The 18,089-nt window shown below is 35.3% G+C and overlaps 4 protein-coding genes and 1 long non-coding RNA gene across 8 annotated transcripts in view; 1 reads left to right on the forward strand and 4 right to left on the reverse strand.

Moving 5' to 3' along the window:
- Positions 1 to 311, reverse strand: part of LOC104811454 (transmembrane protein 56) — a 3,648-nt gene extending 3,337 nt beyond the window's left edge. Inside the window, exon 1 of the mRNA XM_010538150.2 lies at positions 7 to 311. The gene's annotated coding sequence lies outside the window, so the exon portion shown is untranslated. The remainder of the gene's footprint in view (positions 1 to 6) is intronic.
- LOC104811447 lies at positions 243 to 1,525 on the forward strand. Its single transcript, XR_771452.1, has 2 exons — positions 243 to 330; positions 1,031 to 1,525. It is a non-coding gene; the product is annotated as an uncharacterized LOC104811447 (long non-coding RNA).
- On the reverse strand, positions 1,296 to 4,466 carry LOC104811424 (regulatory protein NPR3-like). Of its 3 annotated transcripts, none has more exons than XM_010538124.2 (5): positions 3,956 to 4,466; positions 3,139 to 3,848; positions 2,302 to 3,052; positions 1,991 to 2,191; positions 1,296 to 1,754 (listed from the first exon to the last, which is right to left on the reverse strand). In XM_010538124.2, the coding sequence occupies exons 2-5, from the start codon at positions 3,676 to 3,678 to the stop codon at positions 1,483 to 1,485; spliced, it is 1,764 nt and encodes a 587-aa protein (XP_010536426.1). In that variant the 5' UTR covers positions 3,679 to 3,848; positions 3,956 to 4,466; the 3' UTR covers positions 1,296 to 1,482. The 3 variants fall into 3 exon arrangements, with proteins under 3 accessions (XP_010536426.1, XP_010536434.1, XP_010536418.1); XM_010538132.2 differs by having other exon boundaries at positions 3,139 to 3,445; positions 3,559 to 4,465; XM_010538116.2 differs by having other exon boundaries at positions 3,139 to 4,466.
- Positions 4,467 to 6,264: 1,798 nt separating this feature from the next.
- LOC104811473 lies at positions 6,265 to 9,468 on the reverse strand. Of its 2 annotated transcripts, none has more exons than XM_010538188.2 (4): positions 9,290 to 9,468; positions 8,250 to 8,793; positions 7,199 to 7,962; positions 6,265 to 6,959 (listed from the first exon to the last, which is right to left on the reverse strand). In XM_010538188.2, exons 2-4 carry the CDS (start codon positions 8,679 to 8,681, stop codon positions 6,560 to 6,562), a joined length of 1,596 nt encoding a protein of 531 aa, XP_010536490.1. In that variant the 5' UTR covers positions 8,682 to 8,793; positions 9,290 to 9,468; the 3' UTR covers positions 6,265 to 6,559. The 2 variants fall into 2 exon arrangements, with proteins under 2 accessions (XP_010536490.1, XP_010536497.1); XM_010538195.2 differs by lacking the exon at positions 9,290 to 9,468 and adding an exon at positions 8,976 to 9,277.
- A 4,420-nt stretch (positions 9,469 to 13,888) lies between these two features.
- LOC104811495 (E3 ubiquitin-protein ligase BOI-like) lies at positions 13,889 to 15,876 on the reverse strand. The gene is made up of 3 exons (XM_010538205.2): positions 15,636 to 15,876; positions 15,085 to 15,424; positions 13,889 to 14,606 (listed from the first exon to the last, which is right to left on the reverse strand). The coding sequence occupies exons 1-3, from the start codon at positions 15,686 to 15,688 to the stop codon at positions 14,061 to 14,063; spliced, it is 939 nt and encodes a 312-aa protein (XP_010536507.1). The 5' UTR covers positions 15,689 to 15,876; the 3' UTR covers positions 13,889 to 14,060.
- Between the last annotated feature and the right edge of the window lie 2,213 nt (positions 15,877 to 18,089).

Genomic DNA, 18,089 nt, shown 5'->3' on the forward strand with positions numbered 1-18,089 from the left:
CGGAAGAGGAAAAACCGCAGAAAATACGATTATATGATGGAGGTTACAGAGAGGGGAAAAAAGGTCAGGAAAAAAGTTAAGCAGGGTCTTTTTCAAGAAAGATTCAGAAATCAGCCCTAATTCGATATTAACAAGAACACCTAACTAGATTTAGGCCCAAACTTCCATGAATAAGCAAAGAAGTAAACTTTGATTTGTACGCTTAAGAAAGAACGCCCAAAAACACAGAGAGCGAGAAGAAGATGAAAAGAGGGTAACACTTGTCAGCGGAGAGGGATCAGTGGGCAAGAAGGAAGGCAACGACAGGGAAAATTGAAAACTGACAAATCAGTAAGATCATCAATCCAGATTTAACTAATAAACAGTTTTAATGTCTTTCTTAGCAGAGGAAGTTTTTTTTAGGAGCTTCAAGAAATGTCTGAAATTGATTTATATAAGTGATTTTTTTTTTTAATTCCGTTCATGGTAGTTTAACACGTGGACGATTCGCCAAAATCGTGTACACAAAACATGTATATGTACGTGTGTATAACAAGATTTTGTAGAGTTTGATATTAGAGATCGTGGATATATATCCTACAGTATCAAAACTGGCATTCGAACCCCACTGGCAAATCACATATTATCAAAAAAAAAAAATTTATCAGAATTTTCTATAAACACACGCGAATTTGATTGTGTAGAAATGTAGAATTTGGCCTCCTTGTTTCCTTTTTTTTTTAAATTTTCGGTTATTTGTTTCCTGTCACTCGGTTGGTTGAATAAATGAGATATAAAGATACTATTGTAAATTTTTGTAGTTAAGATTAGAGTGAATCACAAATGCGTATGTACATTATCGTAAATTAATTAAAATAACGCCATCAATTATTTCAAGTTTGAATATTTTTGTCAGTTTGGGAATTTTTTTATCTTGTTAAACATTTAACATGTTTCTATATATATTGTAGTTATTATTATTAATTATTCCATGTTTTTCAACAAAACGGATGGCAATATTAAAATGCTCGTTATCCACGTGATTTTCAAGGACACGTATGCAGAATTACATGTAAAACCCGAATCAAGCCTAGGAAAAGATGAAAGTGAATAGTTTGCATCCAAGGTCATGCTGCGCTATTGGAACACTATTCAACCTTTATAACAAGATACTAATATTCATAATAAAAAAGGTATTTACTTCATCATCTTTAATCCATTTAATATTTTATTAATTACGATTTTTTCCCTAAAAAATCGTATTCAATTTTATGATATAACGGGACGGTATTCAAGTATCAAATAATTTATGGACATCAATATTAAGCAGGCAGGTCTCCATTCCACTAATACACATTCCCTGATACATCCTAAGTATCTCTATAATTCCTGATTTACCACAAGTGGGTCTTTCACTCTCTTCTGTTGCCTTTCAAACAGGCGAGAAGAAGGAAAATATAGACATCACTTTTTTTCTTTAAGGCTTCAACTTTTTTTTTTTTTTCACGTGGTGTTCTTGAGGGCATCGTCTCTTAAAGAAGAAGCAGAAGATGAGGCAGAGAGGCAAGAGCGGGCAACCTCGGCCTCCTTGTCTTTGTTGTATGCCTTTTGGACATCTTCCTTCAGCTCCTTGTACCTCATCCTCTTCAATCTCCTCTCCTGAAGAGAGCCTCTTTCGAGGTGTAGCACATCTGACATGTCCTCGTCCATGCACTCATCCATATACTTGTCCAGAACCTCCGAGCAATGCGGAAAATACCTCCATCCCGTCTCAACTGCAGTATTATCAACCCACATTAGTCATCTGTTACTGTTTTATATGGTTCTACACAACAAGCATGCTAGATCCATATCTTAACCAAGTTCTGAGCAGACCCTTTTCGGCAATCCATATGACAATACGACAGAAGGCAGTCTCGGAACAGATATATTGGACTTTTCAAACCGAAAACCATGGGCCAGCTACTACTAACCATGTCCATCCATTATAGGTGAGATAGAAGAGCATTACCGGTTTTCATGAGAGCTTCCATCCGGGCACGGAGTCTTTTTGTTTGCATATGAGGTGTTTCATTCAAGTCAACCTGTGTTAGATTCCCAGTTGAACCTTTTGATGGCGGTGGAAGACCCGTGAATTCAAGCGTTTCCTCAACATTGGCGATGTCCATAGCCACTTTGGCTTCTGTTGGGAAGAATGACAGAGCAAGCCCCACTGCAATACACCGAAAACATAGAGTAGTCATTAAGCTACAGCCACAAGTAACTACGATTGAAGAAAATGAGAATCGGTTGCCACAAAATGACATATATATGTGTTAATACCTCGTTTTTCAAGGTATAACAGCCTCATTTGAAGATCCTCGGGCATAGAATGGGAACACGTCGGTGTATCCCCAGCCAGCGGGTTCCTCCTAATTTCTCTCTCCAAGATATCTATGCATATGCGGCCTTTATTAGATTCCTGCCCCTTCTCCATTTTGGTATGGTAATCTTTAGGCCTTGTCAGCCTCCTACATATATTAACTGCACTTCGTCCATCGAATGTCAAGTCTGATGCAAAGGCACCTTTTTTCAAAAGGGAAATTATGATCGATGGCTCCTTACGCATTGCAGCAAAATGCAGAACCGTATAACCCCGATAATTCCTGAAGTTCACATCAGCCATATCTAGAGAGAGAATTCCGGCCACAACTTTCGAGTCACAGTATGCCACCGCATAATGCAAAGCATTGGCTTGGTCAAGAGTTACATTTGACTCGGTCAACAAAAGTTTTACGAGCTCAACATCATCTGAGTCAAGTGCTTTGTGTATTGTCCCGATACTCTTTTGCCATTTTTCTGACACATCTGAAGTACTGTCCTCGTCCTGTGGAGACCTACCCTGAAGCTGTTTAATCTTTTCCGACACTTCCAAAGGAAGCTCCTTCTCAATGCAGAACCTGTCAAGATCCGATCTTGCCACTCTCTCAACACACTGGTCAAGAAGCTGAGTCAATTTACAATGGAAAGCAACCAAGAGGATAGGAAGGACGTTCTCCACGAGAGACTTCTCCACAAAGTTACAAAGTCTCCGCTGCAAAAAAAAAAAACACAGACCATGACAGGTAAGCGTCATGAATCAAGAACAAACATGCACCACCGAGAGAGCAGTTTCCAAACCTGAAAAGACGAAACCAGCTCCGGGAGTTGAAACACAGAGGAAGCATACATCAGTTCAACAGCAAAGTCAATGGCAGGCTTGCAGGAGTCATGGGCACAAACTGTGTCGACACAAGTGGACACCTCCATAGGAAAAGGCTTCAACCTTCCAGTGTAGATATAGTTCAAGAAATGCAAAAACGCCTCATGTCCCACTTTTCCATAAGGCAACAAATCTTTCATATGATACTTGGATTTCCCAGTTGCCCCATTGTTTTCTTTCTTAAACAACTCAACGAAAAACTTGCTTCTGGCAGCCAAAATACATCTGTGGACACCCACAGAAACACCATCGATGAAGATTTCAGCATCGCTATAATCAGAGTCTAATTCGAAGAGCAGCTGCTCCAAATTGGAGCTAAGTTTGCTTAGAGCAACGACCTCAAGATTGGTAGCCGAGCTGCTATGGAATAGAGATGACTGATTGGTGCCAACAGAGCCATTGGATAAGTGAGAAGAGGTGATACTTAGAGACGATGATGGCTCAGTTGAAGCGGCCATATTCAGAATATCACTCAAAGGCTCTACCTTTGATCCACAGAAATCAAGATTCCAAGTACAACCATGATCTCTCCCGTTCGGTTTTCTATCCAAATATTTCAATGGGGAGATCGCACTAATAACACCAGATACCCATTTCAGATTGATAAGGGATTTGGCAAAGCCCTAATCTGAGAAAACGTCACAACATGTTCCACAAAACCCAGCATCAGATACATAAAATCGTATGACTAAGTACGAACTACGGAGCTACACAGACAAGATCAAAGACACGCACTTAACCCCATGAACAAGGTTCCATTTTTCCAACACAACACCCCACTTCTTGCTTGCTTCAGCGGGAGGTGCATCCGATTGTCCGGTTTACAGGTCCACCGTATCAATGTACAAAAAAAGTGGAAACAGAAAAGATAATACCTGGAGAGAACTTCAGAAATCGAAACGAACGAGAAAAACCCCCTGGAAGATCCTTTAAACCCAGAAAAGGAATTGAACAAAAAAAGGGTTTCGTCGAAATTGCGGAAAGCTACAGGACGAAAGGAATCTAACCCAAATTTAGTCGAAAAAATCAGACAGAAAGAAAGGGGCAGAGGACATGGGGCAAGGGTTGATGGAAAATGGCAAAATAGGGACGAAGCTATAAGATTAATTCGTCGAAGGAACCAACAAACGGAGGAGGAGGAGGAGCAGATGAAGAAGAAGAAAGGGTATCCAGATACTGGGATATATGAGCCTCAGCCCGAACTCGTGGTGAGAGAGAGAAAGAGACAGCAGGTTCATGCCATGTGAAAATACCGCATAATTTTTTATATTTCTCAATGTGGGGGATTAATCATATTAGGTAAATCAAAGAGTCAAATTAACAAAATGGATTTATTTATCAAGATTAAAGAAAAAAAACTATATGGTATATGATATAAAGAAAGACTAACCCATGATAGAGAAAGACCATGATCATCCATCCGTGTCATGATTTTCTTCGTGATTTTTCCAACAAGAAGAAAATAAAACAGTTTATGGAGGACCACCTTTTTCCATGAAATAACATTATTTGTTGAAACCCAATGTTAGCGGCCCAACTTTTTCCATGAAATAACTCGAATTAATTTTCCTTATAGGAAAAAAAAATTGTTTGACTTAACTAATAATTTTGAATAAATTTAAACATGTTATTCAAATTGTTTTACTACATTATCATTCCATATAAGAGCTATTAATACATATCACATACATACATGACATAACATAGAAGATTATATTATTAATCAAATGGGTCGCGATGAAAATTATTATTACTTTTCCCAAAAAAAACTTGAAAATTATTTGCAAATGTGTTATGAAGCAAGAAAAAACAAGGAATGGGCGTCACGGCAAAGCGTGATGTAAGCAACGATGTAAGCAATTGCGGAATCCTTATGGAAGTGCTCCGATGACGTGGCAAATTGCGTCCGTCTTCGGAAACTGTAGCGGCTCGATTTCTTAAAAAATTGTATTTTGATGACCAAACTGATTCATCTATTTTATAAAATTTCATTTTTATTAACTATTTTAAAATTTGTTGGTCTACTTCATTGTTTCATTAAAAAAAGATTGACCATATGTAAAAATATAACCCAACAAATCGTGAGCGAGTGGTGAGATAGGAGTTAATTCACCTTGGGATTGAGTGTTCGATTTCTGGATGGTGGGAGTGAAGTAATTTATGGATTTATATTATCCATATATAAAAACTGTTTTCGGATCAGAGGTTTACCTGATCAGTGAGTCCGAAAGATAGCAGGTAGGGATCATCCGTTATCAAAAATAATAATAATAATAATAATAATAATAATAATAATAATAATAATAATAATAATGTGTCATATATGACTAAAGACCAAATAAGTCATGAATTTGGATTTTTTTTAAATCTCAAATGATTATAATCATTAGATTCATCACGCGTGTATATACGTCAATTGATTATTACACTCTTACTGATTTTTTTGTTACATGCAATATTTTGTAATTCTGGGTTTTTAGCTTATAAATTATATAGGTTGGTCAATTAAGATGCTCAGCCATACATGAATCTTATCATATAGCATGGAAACAAAATAATGCAGCCTTTTTTGACAAATATATTCCGGATATTTCGGAGGAGACATTTTCAAACATCTTATGGAATATATTATAAAATGTTTTTTTAAATGGTGTGTATTTTATTTTATTATGTTGAAATACAATGCGTCCGTGTCGGCGTGACGGAAAGAACGCTTCTGCTGCTGCGAAGCTACGCAGACCATATATTATACAATATGTAAAGTTTCCTTTGATATAAAAACATTATAAATATTATGTAACTGTGGATAATGGAGCTTTTATTATTTTATATATAAAAAAAAAAGAGTTTTGCAGGACCTAGTTCCTTTTTATCATATAATATGATATTTGGTCCGTATATAACCCTCTGATTAATTAATATTCGTTTATTTATTTTGGAAAACTTTCAAGACACCTCAAGATGAGTGTACTGATTATTGTATCACTTTATAAAGCCAGATTTACATAAAACAATCATTACGTAAATCAAATATCATATCCAAATGAAAATAAACCAAATATTCTTTATTCCATATAAATTCTTAGGAACATTAATCATTTCGCATGAAGAATATATATATATATATAAAAAAACATGTAAATGATCAGACTTTCTTTGCTTTTCCAAACAGTTCCCTCACTGGTTGGGTTCTGAGAGCATCAAGAATCTATAAACCACAAATTCTTTCGCCGGAATCCGGTGACCGGAGCCGTCTAAGAGCGAGGAACTCTTGCAACGCCGTCACCCTTGATCCGGGAAGCCGGAAATGACCCTTTTACCCCTAGGCAGCATCCAGCCTCACTGGTTGTACTCCTCGTAGTAGTCATCGCTTATGACAGACACGAACCTCTCGAGCCATGGAAGCTGATGGAGGTCTTTCATGGCGGCTTCTACGTATGATGACTCCGTACAACGGGGCGGCGACTGGTACGTGTGGTGGTCACTGAGGCTGAACCCCCCGGCCAAGAAACGCTGGATTAGGGCGAGCTGAGAGTGTTCCTGCTCAGTGTACGCATCCATGACAATGGGGAATGAGCTAAAAGTGTCCCACGGCCATTGCTCGGTTTCATGGACGGAGTTTTCGGCCGAGGATTCCTCGTCAGAGTTCACTTGATCTTCTTCCCAGAAGGCGCAATGGCACGCCTGTTGCCCGTTCCTGTACTCTGCTCCGCATGAGTAGCAGAACTCATGTCCGCACCTGAACATACATAGACAAGAATTCCAACGTCATCCCAAAAACAAACCCTGCAAAAGAACTAGTTTGAAGTTGTGTTCTTGTTGCACAACGTGAAGCGGTGTTTAATCCACATGGAAGCTAGTATTTTTCGTGTTTCAATATGTATAGACACAGGATTTTCAGTCTATTGCAAGCTGAATTCACGTATAAATACGCTAATAATATTGTAAATGGCTAGAATAAGGTGTTTTCCGACTCACCAGCACGTCATGTGGTAGCACCCTTGAATGAGCTCGATCATTCTACGACATTGCTGGCACCGCCTCCACCTCTTATTCAGAGCAAGGCGATGCAACGTAATATCGGCAGCATCCCTTTCCTCCACTGGGAGATTCTGGAACTCGACGCAACTCATGGAAGAATGCCAAGGAACACCACATTCCACGCAGACAAACCTCTCGCAAGCTGGGCACTCGATACAATTACCCTCAGACTGACTAGAGGAACTCGCCCTCCCGGACAAACATTCATGCGGGTCAATCAGAACAGAACAGTTTGGATACGGGCAGTAAATCTTGTCGTTCATCCTCACATTTGCTTCCTCCAAGGCTTTTGAGAACAATTCATAGGAAGACACGGGGAGGAATGTTTTGCATTCTGCAGTGGAGACATAGTATTTGCAACGAGGCTGAGGGCACCTGATGGGGACTTGAGAGGACTGTACTTTCCCGTCGACGTATGTTTTCATGCAAAGTGAACAGAATCTGTGGGTGCATTTAAACGTAATCATCATCAAGGATAGACGGTCCTCGCAGCAGACAGTGCAGTTCTCTACTGATTCATCGCTGCCATCAACTGAGGAAGAAATCATTCCTATGGCCACATGAGCCAGGTTAAGAGACTGCTCGAGATCACAAGGAGGAACAAGATTCAGAACAAAAGTCTCTAGATTGCTCGTATGCTCGAGTATTCTTTCCCTCAGAGCTACCAAAAGCGGGTTTTCGAGCTTCTCCTCACGCATTATCTGTCAGCAAGAGCATAAAAAAACCAAAAGGACGAAAATGTGGGTTTATTAGCCATTGCTGTGAGAAGATAAGCCAAAACAATTGAATAGAGGACTGTCGAAATTCATTACCGGACAGCTTTCAACCATGAGAGAATGAAGTTTCCCAAAGATAAAGCATCATCTAAGGAAGATAATGCGATTATACGTAAAGAAACTCGAGTTCATACACAAATTCCTCCCATTTCTAGACCTATCAGCAACAATGCCATAGCAAAGAAGAGCAATTGGACAGAGAAGAGCCTTGCCTGATTATAAAGCAACTCGGAGTCAGTAGCAGCGAACACACGGCAAATATTATTCTGCAAAGCTACTACAAGACCATCCATCAAGGCCAAGTACTCAGCCACTGACCCTTCTGCATAAAAATCCAATCTTTTCTGCACCTTAATCTCCGCAAAATCAGCTGATCTCTCCAAGATAACTCCTATCCCTGAAGATCCAGAACCTGAATCTCCTCCCCCTTGTGACATGGAAACGCCCTTGAAGAACATCTTGGCTGAAAATTCATCAAGTTCGTCTTTTTTCTCCTCTGCAACCTTAACCATATCATCACTCTCCTTCAACCATACCTCTTCATCTCCACAACAGCTTCTGAAGTCTTCCTCATCTAGCTCTAGCCTCGATTCTCCGATGGGATTCAATGGTAACGCATCGAAGGAAGAGACCTGATTCTCCATGTTTCTATATCTTCTTTACACGAAAATTTCTCAGAAAGCTACAAAAGCTCGAGAGTTTCTTCCCTTTATCACTATTTAAAGGTCAAAAACCAACCCAAGGTGCCAAACGGATCTGCAAAAATATATATGAAAATTCAAATATAAAAAAAAAGTGATAAAGCGAAACTCATCTAAAAGCTACCCCAACATAGGATCATCAAAGCTTCGATTCTACAAATTTTCAAAATTTTCCCGAAATTCAAACAGGGACAAAAAAAAGAATGAAGAAAATCCAAAAGAAATCAACCCACTTACGTTCCAGATCATCAAAGAGCAAACTTTAACCAAACCCATCAACAGATCACAGCAAATCCGGGAAAATCATTCGCAAAATTGCAAAGAAGATGTGAGAAAAGAACAAAAGGAACAGCTCAAATCATCCAACCACCGAAACCATCCAGACCCTCAATTATTACATAGAACTGGGAAGAAAAAAGAGATTTCCGAAAAAAAAAAGCATATTTCACTTATTATTAAATTCTAAAACAAGATCGACGAAGAACAAGGTCACTTGTAAGCAGCAGCCGATGAAATACCCCAAAAAAAAAATCAGAAAGAAGCTTCCATACCAGTGAAAAATGGAGGGAGATTAAACTCCAAAATATATTATTAAGAAAACCCTAACTTGGCATCTTCAAAATCTCTGCTTTCCCTCAGTAAAAATAAAATAAAAATTGCTCCTTTTTTCTCTTGATTTTGATGTTTGGGTTTGATTATGTGGAAAGCAGGAGAAGAATAAATCGGTTTACTGGTTGCTCTTGGAATGGCGTAAGAGAAAAGTTTTTAACTTTTTTGGTTTTTATTTTATTTTCTTTTTAATTTTTAACAGTGGCTCTCTTCGCTGGCATTCTCGTACTCTGTTTCAAGTGTTGACATTTCGTAAATTACCAAAGATTCCCTCTAACAATAACATATTTTACTTTTACTAATTGCAAATTAAATTTACAAATACAAAAATAGAAATTCGATTTTATTTATAATCCAAAATTGAAGTATATATCATCTAAAAAAAATAAGAGAAATCTAGATAAAAATCTCTCTACACGTTTGAATTTAAATCTAAATAAAAATATATTTTGTATATTTTTGTATCATTATATTATCCAATAATAAACTGGATATTAAAATAATACAAAAAATATTCAAACATGGTATTAGCGATTAAACATAAAATATTTATAAACTAAAACGTATGTCACAAACTATAATAAACAAAATTATAATTAGATTAACCCTATAAATGAAAGAGGATTAAGCATGAACCTCGGCTTAAGAAATCAAGGGGGGAGGGGGCACATGGACTTTGTCTCCTCGCAACAAGAAAAAAGCTGTTTTTTTTTTTACTTTTTAAACACCCAGTAATTATTATATTTTATTTTGTTTATTTTCATCACAAACGTTATAAATTAAAATAAAATTGAAAATAAAAAACATATAATTCTGCAGTCAGGGGACAGTGGCAGGAGGAAGTTTGAAAATGGAGACAGCAATCATTAGCTTGATTACCCAATTAGCGATTAATTTATTACTGTGGTTATCGCTTTGTTAAATTAATCAAACAAAACTTATACTCTCCCAATATCATGAGGTTTGTTGTGGTGATTATGATTAAATATTGATTTTATTTTAAAATTATTAATTAAGTTTGGATTAGGCACACCAATTCAAGCAACCAACCAAATGGGTAAAAGAAAATATTAGTTTGACCAACCAACTTTGTAACTAAACAGGTACTCTATATACATAATTAATTCACTAAATTAAACACGTACTCTTATTATTGATGTTAGAATAAGCAACAGATCATAACAGTGATTTTAATTAAGGATGATCGAGTGTAAGGTTAATCATAACGCATAATTATTTAAACCAATTGTTAATTTATAATATCGAAACTATAATTTAATTTAAATCTGATGCAAAAAAAAGAGAGTAACACGTTATTGTTTATGTATGCTATTTTAGCTTATAATTATATAATTCGATTTTTTGTTTATGTTATTATCTATATTTAATATTTATTTGTTTTAATAAGCGAATAATCAATTCAAACACGTAAAACCAAAAAATACGATTCAGATTGTGACTCCACGATTTGGTGTGGTGATCAAAATTATATGGTAGTAGATAAACAATAAATTAATTTAAATCAAAACATCTACGTTTTACTCAATTAAGTAGGAAATAATAATTTACATATCAAAACATAAGAAAATATAAATTTTGATGCTAAAATATGTAAAAATTTTACACCAAAAAAAATTGATATTTCCTATTATTATTCTTCGCCTTTTTTTGTAAAAAAAATGTTTAGGAGACTAGAAACAAATTTAGTGTGTGAACTAAGCGATGGAAGGTTAGATAGATAATGAGATGGGTTTTGATAAAACTCGATGGGCCCAAAGCCCAGAATGGATTGGGTAGATTTAGTTATTTTTTGGTTGAAAGAAAAGCCCAATTTATTTCAATCGGCCCAATTAGATCATTGAGGCCCAATTTATTCGTGTGTTCATAAAGGACCGATTGCGCTATCTGACATGGTGGAGGACGTAAACATGGGCAAAGAGCAGATCAAGATGGCTTTCAAATCTTGTCCCAATCTAAATATATAGGTTAGGTTTGTAATATTTTGCCTAATCTGATGTAAAAACAAAAAATCTCAATAAAACTTGATAAATTACAAACAAATGAATTTTATATAGGGAGATTCACATATTAAATACTGAACTTTAACCAAATTTCCAAATTAATTACTTAACTATCTCACTTCCAAATTAAATACTCAACTATATTGAAATTCTCAAATAAAAACTAAAGTTTGCAAATTTTAACATATACCTAAATGATAATCCAAAACAAAATCCTTTACTTTTTTTTCATCACAATTTAAACCCTATACTTTTTTTATCCAAAAAAACCCTAAACTTTTCAAAATTTAAAAAATGATACACATTCATATACATATATTAATTATTATAAGCATAAAATTAATTACACATTTATTTTCCACAAAATTAATTGTAAATTTATTTTATATATTTATATGTATATATATGTTTTATATATATGTAAGATATATGTATTTTTTCCTAAAAATCAGTATATATATAAGAAACTATTTATTATTTGTATATTGTTTTATATATAAGAAACTATTTTTCAAGAACATGTTTTTTTGGACAATTTAACTCATATAAAAATAATAAATAATTTCTTATATATATAAAAAATTTAGGAAAAAAATACATATACCATACATATATAAAACATATATATACATATAAATATGTTTTTGGAAAATAGTTTTTTATATATAAAACAATATACAAATAATAAATAGTTTTTTATATATATAATAATTTTTTAGGAAAAAAATACATATATCACGCATATATATAAAACATATATATACATATAAATATATAAAATAAATGTACAATTAATTTTGTGGAAAATAAATGTGTAACATATATATACGTATAAATATATAAAATAAATGTACAATTAATTTTGTGGAAAATAAATGTGTAATTAATTTTTTGGAAAATAAATGTATAATTAATTTTGTGGAAAATAAATGTGTAATTGATTTTGTGCTTATAATAATTAATATATGTATATGAATGTGTATCATTTTTAAAATTTTGAAAAGTTTAGGGTTTTTTTGGATAAAAAAAAGTATAGGGTTTAAATTGTGATGAAAAAAAAGTAAAGGGTTTTGTTTTGGATTATCCTTTAGTTATATGTTAAAATTTGCAAAGTTTAGTTTTTATTTGTGAATTTCAATATAGTTGAGTATTTAATTTGGAAGTGAGATAGTTAAGTATTTAATTTGGAAATTTGGTTAAAGTTGAGTATTTAATATGTGAATCTCCCTTTTATATACATTGTAACTTTTTAAGTTAAAAATCTCAATATATTTTAAAACCCCAAATTAAATAAAATTAAAATATATGAAAAACTAATTACATATATATATATATAATCTCCAATTAGGGAGATAAATTTTATGAGAAACAAAATAAATGATTAGGTGAACGGAAGAATTAGCAAAATTCACATGTCCTATTCTACATTTATTTCTTCTGTACGAACCCAAGGACGTACCAATTGGCCAACCCATCCCCACATATTCAATTATTTCCCTTTTTAAATTTTAATGAATAGATTTTTGTAATATTTTATTTTTCGTATAATGACAGAGTAACGTTTCTTGGACTCAATCATCGTACGTCGTGAATTTCACACCGTTTTTTTTTTGTCCCCCACTCGAAATTAGAGAATCGGACAAAATTAACATATATATATATATATATATATTGGAAAAAGAGAAATGGTTGTGAATCAAACATGCATATTTATGTTTTTTGTCCACACCCGCACATGATCATGATATGACCTGAATTTCAAATTTATTACTCGACAATTATAATGACTCTTAATTGAAATTGTCTAATTTTTTTTTAAGCAATTGAATTCATACAATAGTCTTTATGTCTCATTTAACTTTTGGATTTCAGAACGATCTATGTTTTTATCTATGCCGAAGATGTGTATACGGAGGTGATTTTTATAATACATAATTATATCAAAAATAAATTTGATTAAAAGTTTTTTAAAATTAAATTAATTGGAATCAAATATAAATAAAAAATTAACAAATAAATGTTGTCTTAATAAAAATATAAATTTTAAAATAAAAAATACGGCTTTTTATGCATATTTTAAGGTACATTAATTTAAACATAGATTTGGGTGTCTGGAATTGTGAGATCTTTGAGGTTAGGGTGTATGTGCATATATATATATATATATATATATGTAAATATTTTAAGAAGTTGCTTTGCAATAAATACAAAGGAGAGGTGCGAAAGGGGGAAAGTGAGGGACCAGAGACCAACCATTAAAAAAAAAAGATGCGAAAGGCCGCCGAAGCACGTCACATGTTTCCTTTGCACATTCTTCCATGCCTCTTTCCTTTTCTCAATTTTGTTGCCTTTCGCAACTTCCACCGAATTTTTCTAAAATATAATACAGCGATATATATAATATCATGAATCCTGAATTGTATAAATGGTTGGTTTTCAAAATTTAAACATGTGTAAAATCAGATTTTTATGGTTTGCCAATGCCTTAGGTTCCATAATAAGATATAAGGGCAAAGTCAATAAAATTAAAACCCTCTTTACAAAATAAACTACTTTACAAACAAAGGGAATCAATGATATTTCTATTTTCTCAAAATGTAAAAAAAAAAATCACATTTCTATTATCCTTTTTCCCTGACGAGAAAAAATAAAAAAAAAAACAAAAAAATTTGGGGGGAAAAAGGGAAGGTGGTCAAGACATGTTAACATGTACACTAGCGTTCATGACCGTATCGCAGACGGGACATGCACGTAGCAGAGCTGAACCACAGACCGTACACAGACACAGATGCCGACACGGCAATACCAACACGCTCGCTTCCCTCTCCCCGCACCGCCTGCACCCTCCCCGCACCTCCGCCTTCCTCCCGCCTTCATCATCTTCGCCGCAGCTCCCGCAGCTGGACTCCGCGTCCTCTTCTACGGCTGCTGCGGCGGACGGACGGTGGTCTTCGACTGCGGCGCCGTCGACCTGAGCGAGGACCTGTTCCAGGTTGGCTCGAAGGGTGTTGGCGGTGGCTTCGTTGGTCTGAGCCAGGTCTCGCCAGATCTGGTTCTCGACGTAGAGGCTCTTCGCGCGCTCTTGTAGGACCCAGTTGAGTTTCCCCATCCGCACGATCTCTTCGTCTTTCTCCTTGAGCTTCTTGGCTACGGCGTTCTGAATCGCCGACGCCAGTATCCGCGTTTGTGCCCGCTGACGTTCTTCAAGCTCCATCCTCAGCTTCTCCGTCTGCTGAACAAAATAATTGGAGGTTTGCTGCCTTCTTTTAAAAATCGTAGGATTCACGATCGATTGCCATTTATAAATATAATAACACCTTTGACCATTTATAAATTCGAGAACTCGAATCGCTTAATATACACACACATGCATGTATGTATGTATGTATCTGCCTAATGTAAATATTCATGAATAAATGAACCTTATTATATAACCCATGTTCAATGGACGGGGTCGCAAGAAAGACCACACGTACGTATATCCATTGTTAAACACTAAAAAAATATTATAATTTCATTGACAAACAGATTTACAAGAATAAAATGATTATAAAATTAGTCTTACTCGTTAAACTAATTTATATAGCATATTAATGCAAATTAATATCAATTGTGTTTTGATTGAGAAAGGCCAAAATCCTACGGTCAAGCATCTATATGCACATAGATGCACATGCACATATATGGTATGATAATGTGATATCATGACTCTGAACCACGAACCGGTCGATCTCCGATTGCTGTTGTTGGATCTGAGACGCAAGTTCTTGGTCGATCAGCGACCCGAACGCGGAGGGCCTGCGGTTCTGAGCCGCGAGGAGAGCGTCAGAGTCGCAGAACGCAGAATCTCGGGAGCGTTTTCTCGGAACGGGAGAGGGATTAACGTTGTACGTGACACCACTGTCTGATTTGTTGAAGCAGGCTTTCGCAGCCGCGATGACGGCGGGATCAACGGCGAGGGACTGTCCGTACGTCCCCATGCCGACGTTCGTCGCTGGAACTCCGGCGAATTCCATCTGGGCATGGTTCATATTGGCTTGTGATTTAACGCATTCTCTGTAGATGAAGAAACAAACAGAGAAAATTCAATATCTCGGACAAAAAATAACGCGGAAGACGAAGAAACAGTTCTAATGACGAAACAGATTCAGAAGAGAGGGGGAACCCAGAAAGCTTCCGAAAGCGATTGAAAAAAACAGGAATGATTCCGATGAGGAAAGCTTTCCCGAGAAACAAGAATTGAAGGGGGGGGGGAGGGGGAATTTACCTGTTCATTATCAACTGAGGGAAAATGTTCATATGCCGAGCTTCGACAGCCATTGATACCGTTTCTTGAGCTTCGAGAGAGACTCTTCACAGAGAGAGAGAGAGATTGAGGAGAAGGATTGGTGTGGCGACTGGTGAAGAAATCTATGGGGGGTTTTATTTAAGGTAGAGAGAGAAAGAGAAAGGGAGATCTTGAGGCATTTTCTAGAGAGAGAATAGGAAGACCATCCTTTTTTTCCAATCTTTAATCCATTAAATGCACCCATATATCTTTCCTTTTGACACTTTAGTAACAAACACCAACACACCTTCCCGTATATAGCTTGACTTGTCAAACCCTCATAATATCTTTTTCTATTTCTAAAATTTTATTTACTTTTATAATATATACCAATCCCCGAAAATAAAGAAAGTCCAACCAATTTTTCATCGCATCTAATTTGTCAAACATCCCATCTTAGGCTTTGTTTCTTTGTATTATTTCTACACAAATGTTATTTTATCATATATTAATTTCGCAAGGAAATAAAATTTACCATAATTCACCAACTTCTTTTTCAGTTTGGTTAACTATGCACTCCGGGATTCACGATATCTACATATAGATTTTACCAAAATTAAGCCGAATATTTAAGCAGGAAACCAAAAAAAAAGGGGGGGGGCAGAGATTCAATGGCCGGAAGCACTGTGGCGATTGGTCGGTCTCTGTCACGGCCAAACTTTCAGGGGCAGTTCCGGAATTTCAGCTATTTTCTTTGCTTTACTTTTTATTTTCATTTTTACTTCATTTTAAAATCAACTCGTGGCAGAACACAAAGCCCTCGGCAGCCGACACGCGGCATATTCTCAACGTGTCAAGCCCGCTATACGGTTGCCACGTCAGACAATTGAATAGAAAATCCATCGTGGCATGTTTATTTTATAGGACCCATTATTCACCAATTTTTTATGTCAATAATTACTTTCTATTTGTTCTATATACATATATATATATATATATGCGCAACAAGAAAGCTTGTCCCTATAACCTACCTAGGATTAGAGACATAGCTAATGATGGTACATGATATATAGTATTACGACAATTACAGTTACATAAAATTTATAATTTTCACATAGCTCTAAAATTTAATTTTCATTTGATGATGATTCATTTAAGGGACACGTTTCAAGTTACAAAGTTATTTGTTCTATTCTTCGTGGCGTTTTTATTTCTAGAAAATGATTATTTTTTGCGAATTGTTTCTGATTTCATCACAGGTTTTTTAAATACCGGATAGTTTTAGAGGGGGGAGCATACTAATTTAATTAATAATATTATTGTATGATTTTATCTGGAGTTGGATATTTTTTAGGTGGAGAGAGAGAGAGGTGCACGTGCGAAGCGTGTGGGGGCCATGACGGGAACGCCACGTTTTAGGTGGGACCCATAGGACCTTTCTGTTTGATTTCTTCGTGAAAAAGAGTTCTCTCTTTCTTTGTTGGCTTCTGGCTTTGTCGTCTCCTCCCCTTTCCTTATTTCTATAATATAAAATAATTAATTAAAAATAAAATAAAAACAAAATAATTTATCACTGTACGGATAACTAGGTGTTGTCATCAGTGAGGGAGGGGGTGATTTTCAGTGTGGGACAGAGTGGACCACATTAAAGGCTTTGCGGACACATTCATGCGTATCTCTATTCAACTTTTATATATATGTATATATATATGTATACTTATTATATATATAGTGTGCGAATCTATGCATAAAGTTACAATTATTTATGTACATATATACACACACACATATATATTTTATACCAAGTATGCATGCGCTTTATGTATACACAGTTATTCCCACGTATAAATGGGAATGAAATCCAAATTTTATTTTTGTTAAATATGTAAACTAATTTTCGAAGTTACCCCTTCTAATTTTTTTTGGTAAAGGAAAAAAGGATGTTGCTTTAATCAATATTTACACACTCATATATATATATATATATATATATATAATGAATATAGTATGGAACAATACTTAAAGGCAAGGAAAAGAGTGGAGGAAGATTGGCAGTGAAAAGAGCATTTATAAGAAATGGTGGAACAATACATCATTATGATCGCAGAGCCACCAAATTCGATAAAAGTGGGTCGGAGTACCATATGCTATTACTAGGCCATGCCCATCACGGCAAAACTATACACACACACATACATATATATACATATGCACAAGTTTGTCCAAAATAGCGTTATGAGTTTTTTTATTTTCGAAATTTCGTCAAATTAAAAATTAAATTGCTTTGGGGAAAACGATAATAACTTATTAGCTAATTAGACAAAGAAGGAGATAGACTGGGGCCATGGCCGCATCCATCATGTCTCTGTGGAAACGTCCCCACAAGATAAAATAATATGATGTGTACTTAATTTATTTACAATGGTATATCTATAATAATTTGTTGGGAAAAAA

This window comes from Tarenaya hassleriana, unplaced genomic scaffold (assembly GCF_000463585.1).
Source record: "Tarenaya hassleriana unplaced genomic scaffold, ASM46358v1 Cleome1, whole genome shotgun sequence".
Lineage (NCBI taxonomy): Eukaryota > Viridiplantae > Streptophyta > Magnoliopsida > Brassicales > Cleomaceae > Tarenaya > Tarenaya hassleriana.

Bases quoted from the DNA above. Each gene is read 5' to 3' on its own strand.
- LOC104811424 (XM_010538124.2), bottom strand. From the start codon at position 3,678: ATGGCCGCTTCAACTGAGCCATCATCGTCTCTAAGTATCACCTCTTCT. The intron at 3,053-3,138 runs GTTTGGAAACTG...TTTTTTTTGCAG, and splicing joins AGCTGGTTTCGTCTTTTCAG to CGGAGACTTTGTAACTTTGT. The intron at 2,192-2,301 runs GTATTAACACAT...GGTGTATTGCAG, and splicing joins GTTATACCTTGAAAAACGAG to TGGGGCTTGCTCTGTCATTC.
- LOC104811473 (XM_010538188.2), bottom strand. From the start codon at position 8,681: ATGGAGAATCAGGTCTCTTCCTTCGATGCGTTACCATTGAATCCCATC. The intron at 7,963-8,249 runs GCAAGGCTCTTC...TCTTGCTGACAG, and splicing joins CCGAGTTGCTTTATAATCAG to ATAATGCGTGAGGAGAAGCT. The intron at 6,960-7,198 runs GTGAGTCGGAAA...ATGTATGTTCAG, and splicing joins TGCTACCACATGACGTGCTG to GTGCGGACATGAGTTCTGCT.
- LOC104811495 (XM_010538205.2), bottom strand. From the start codon at position 15,688: ATGGCTGTCGAAGCTCGGCATATGAACATTTTCCCTCAGTTGATAATG. The intron at 15,425-15,635 runs GTAAATTCCCCC...CTTCATCTACAG, and splicing joins CCTCAGTTGATAATGAACAG to AGAATGCGTTAAATCACAAG. The intron at 14,607-15,084 runs GTTCAGAGTCAT...TCCAATTATTTT, and splicing joins CGGAGATCGACCGGTTCGTG to GTTCAGCAGACGGAGAAGCT.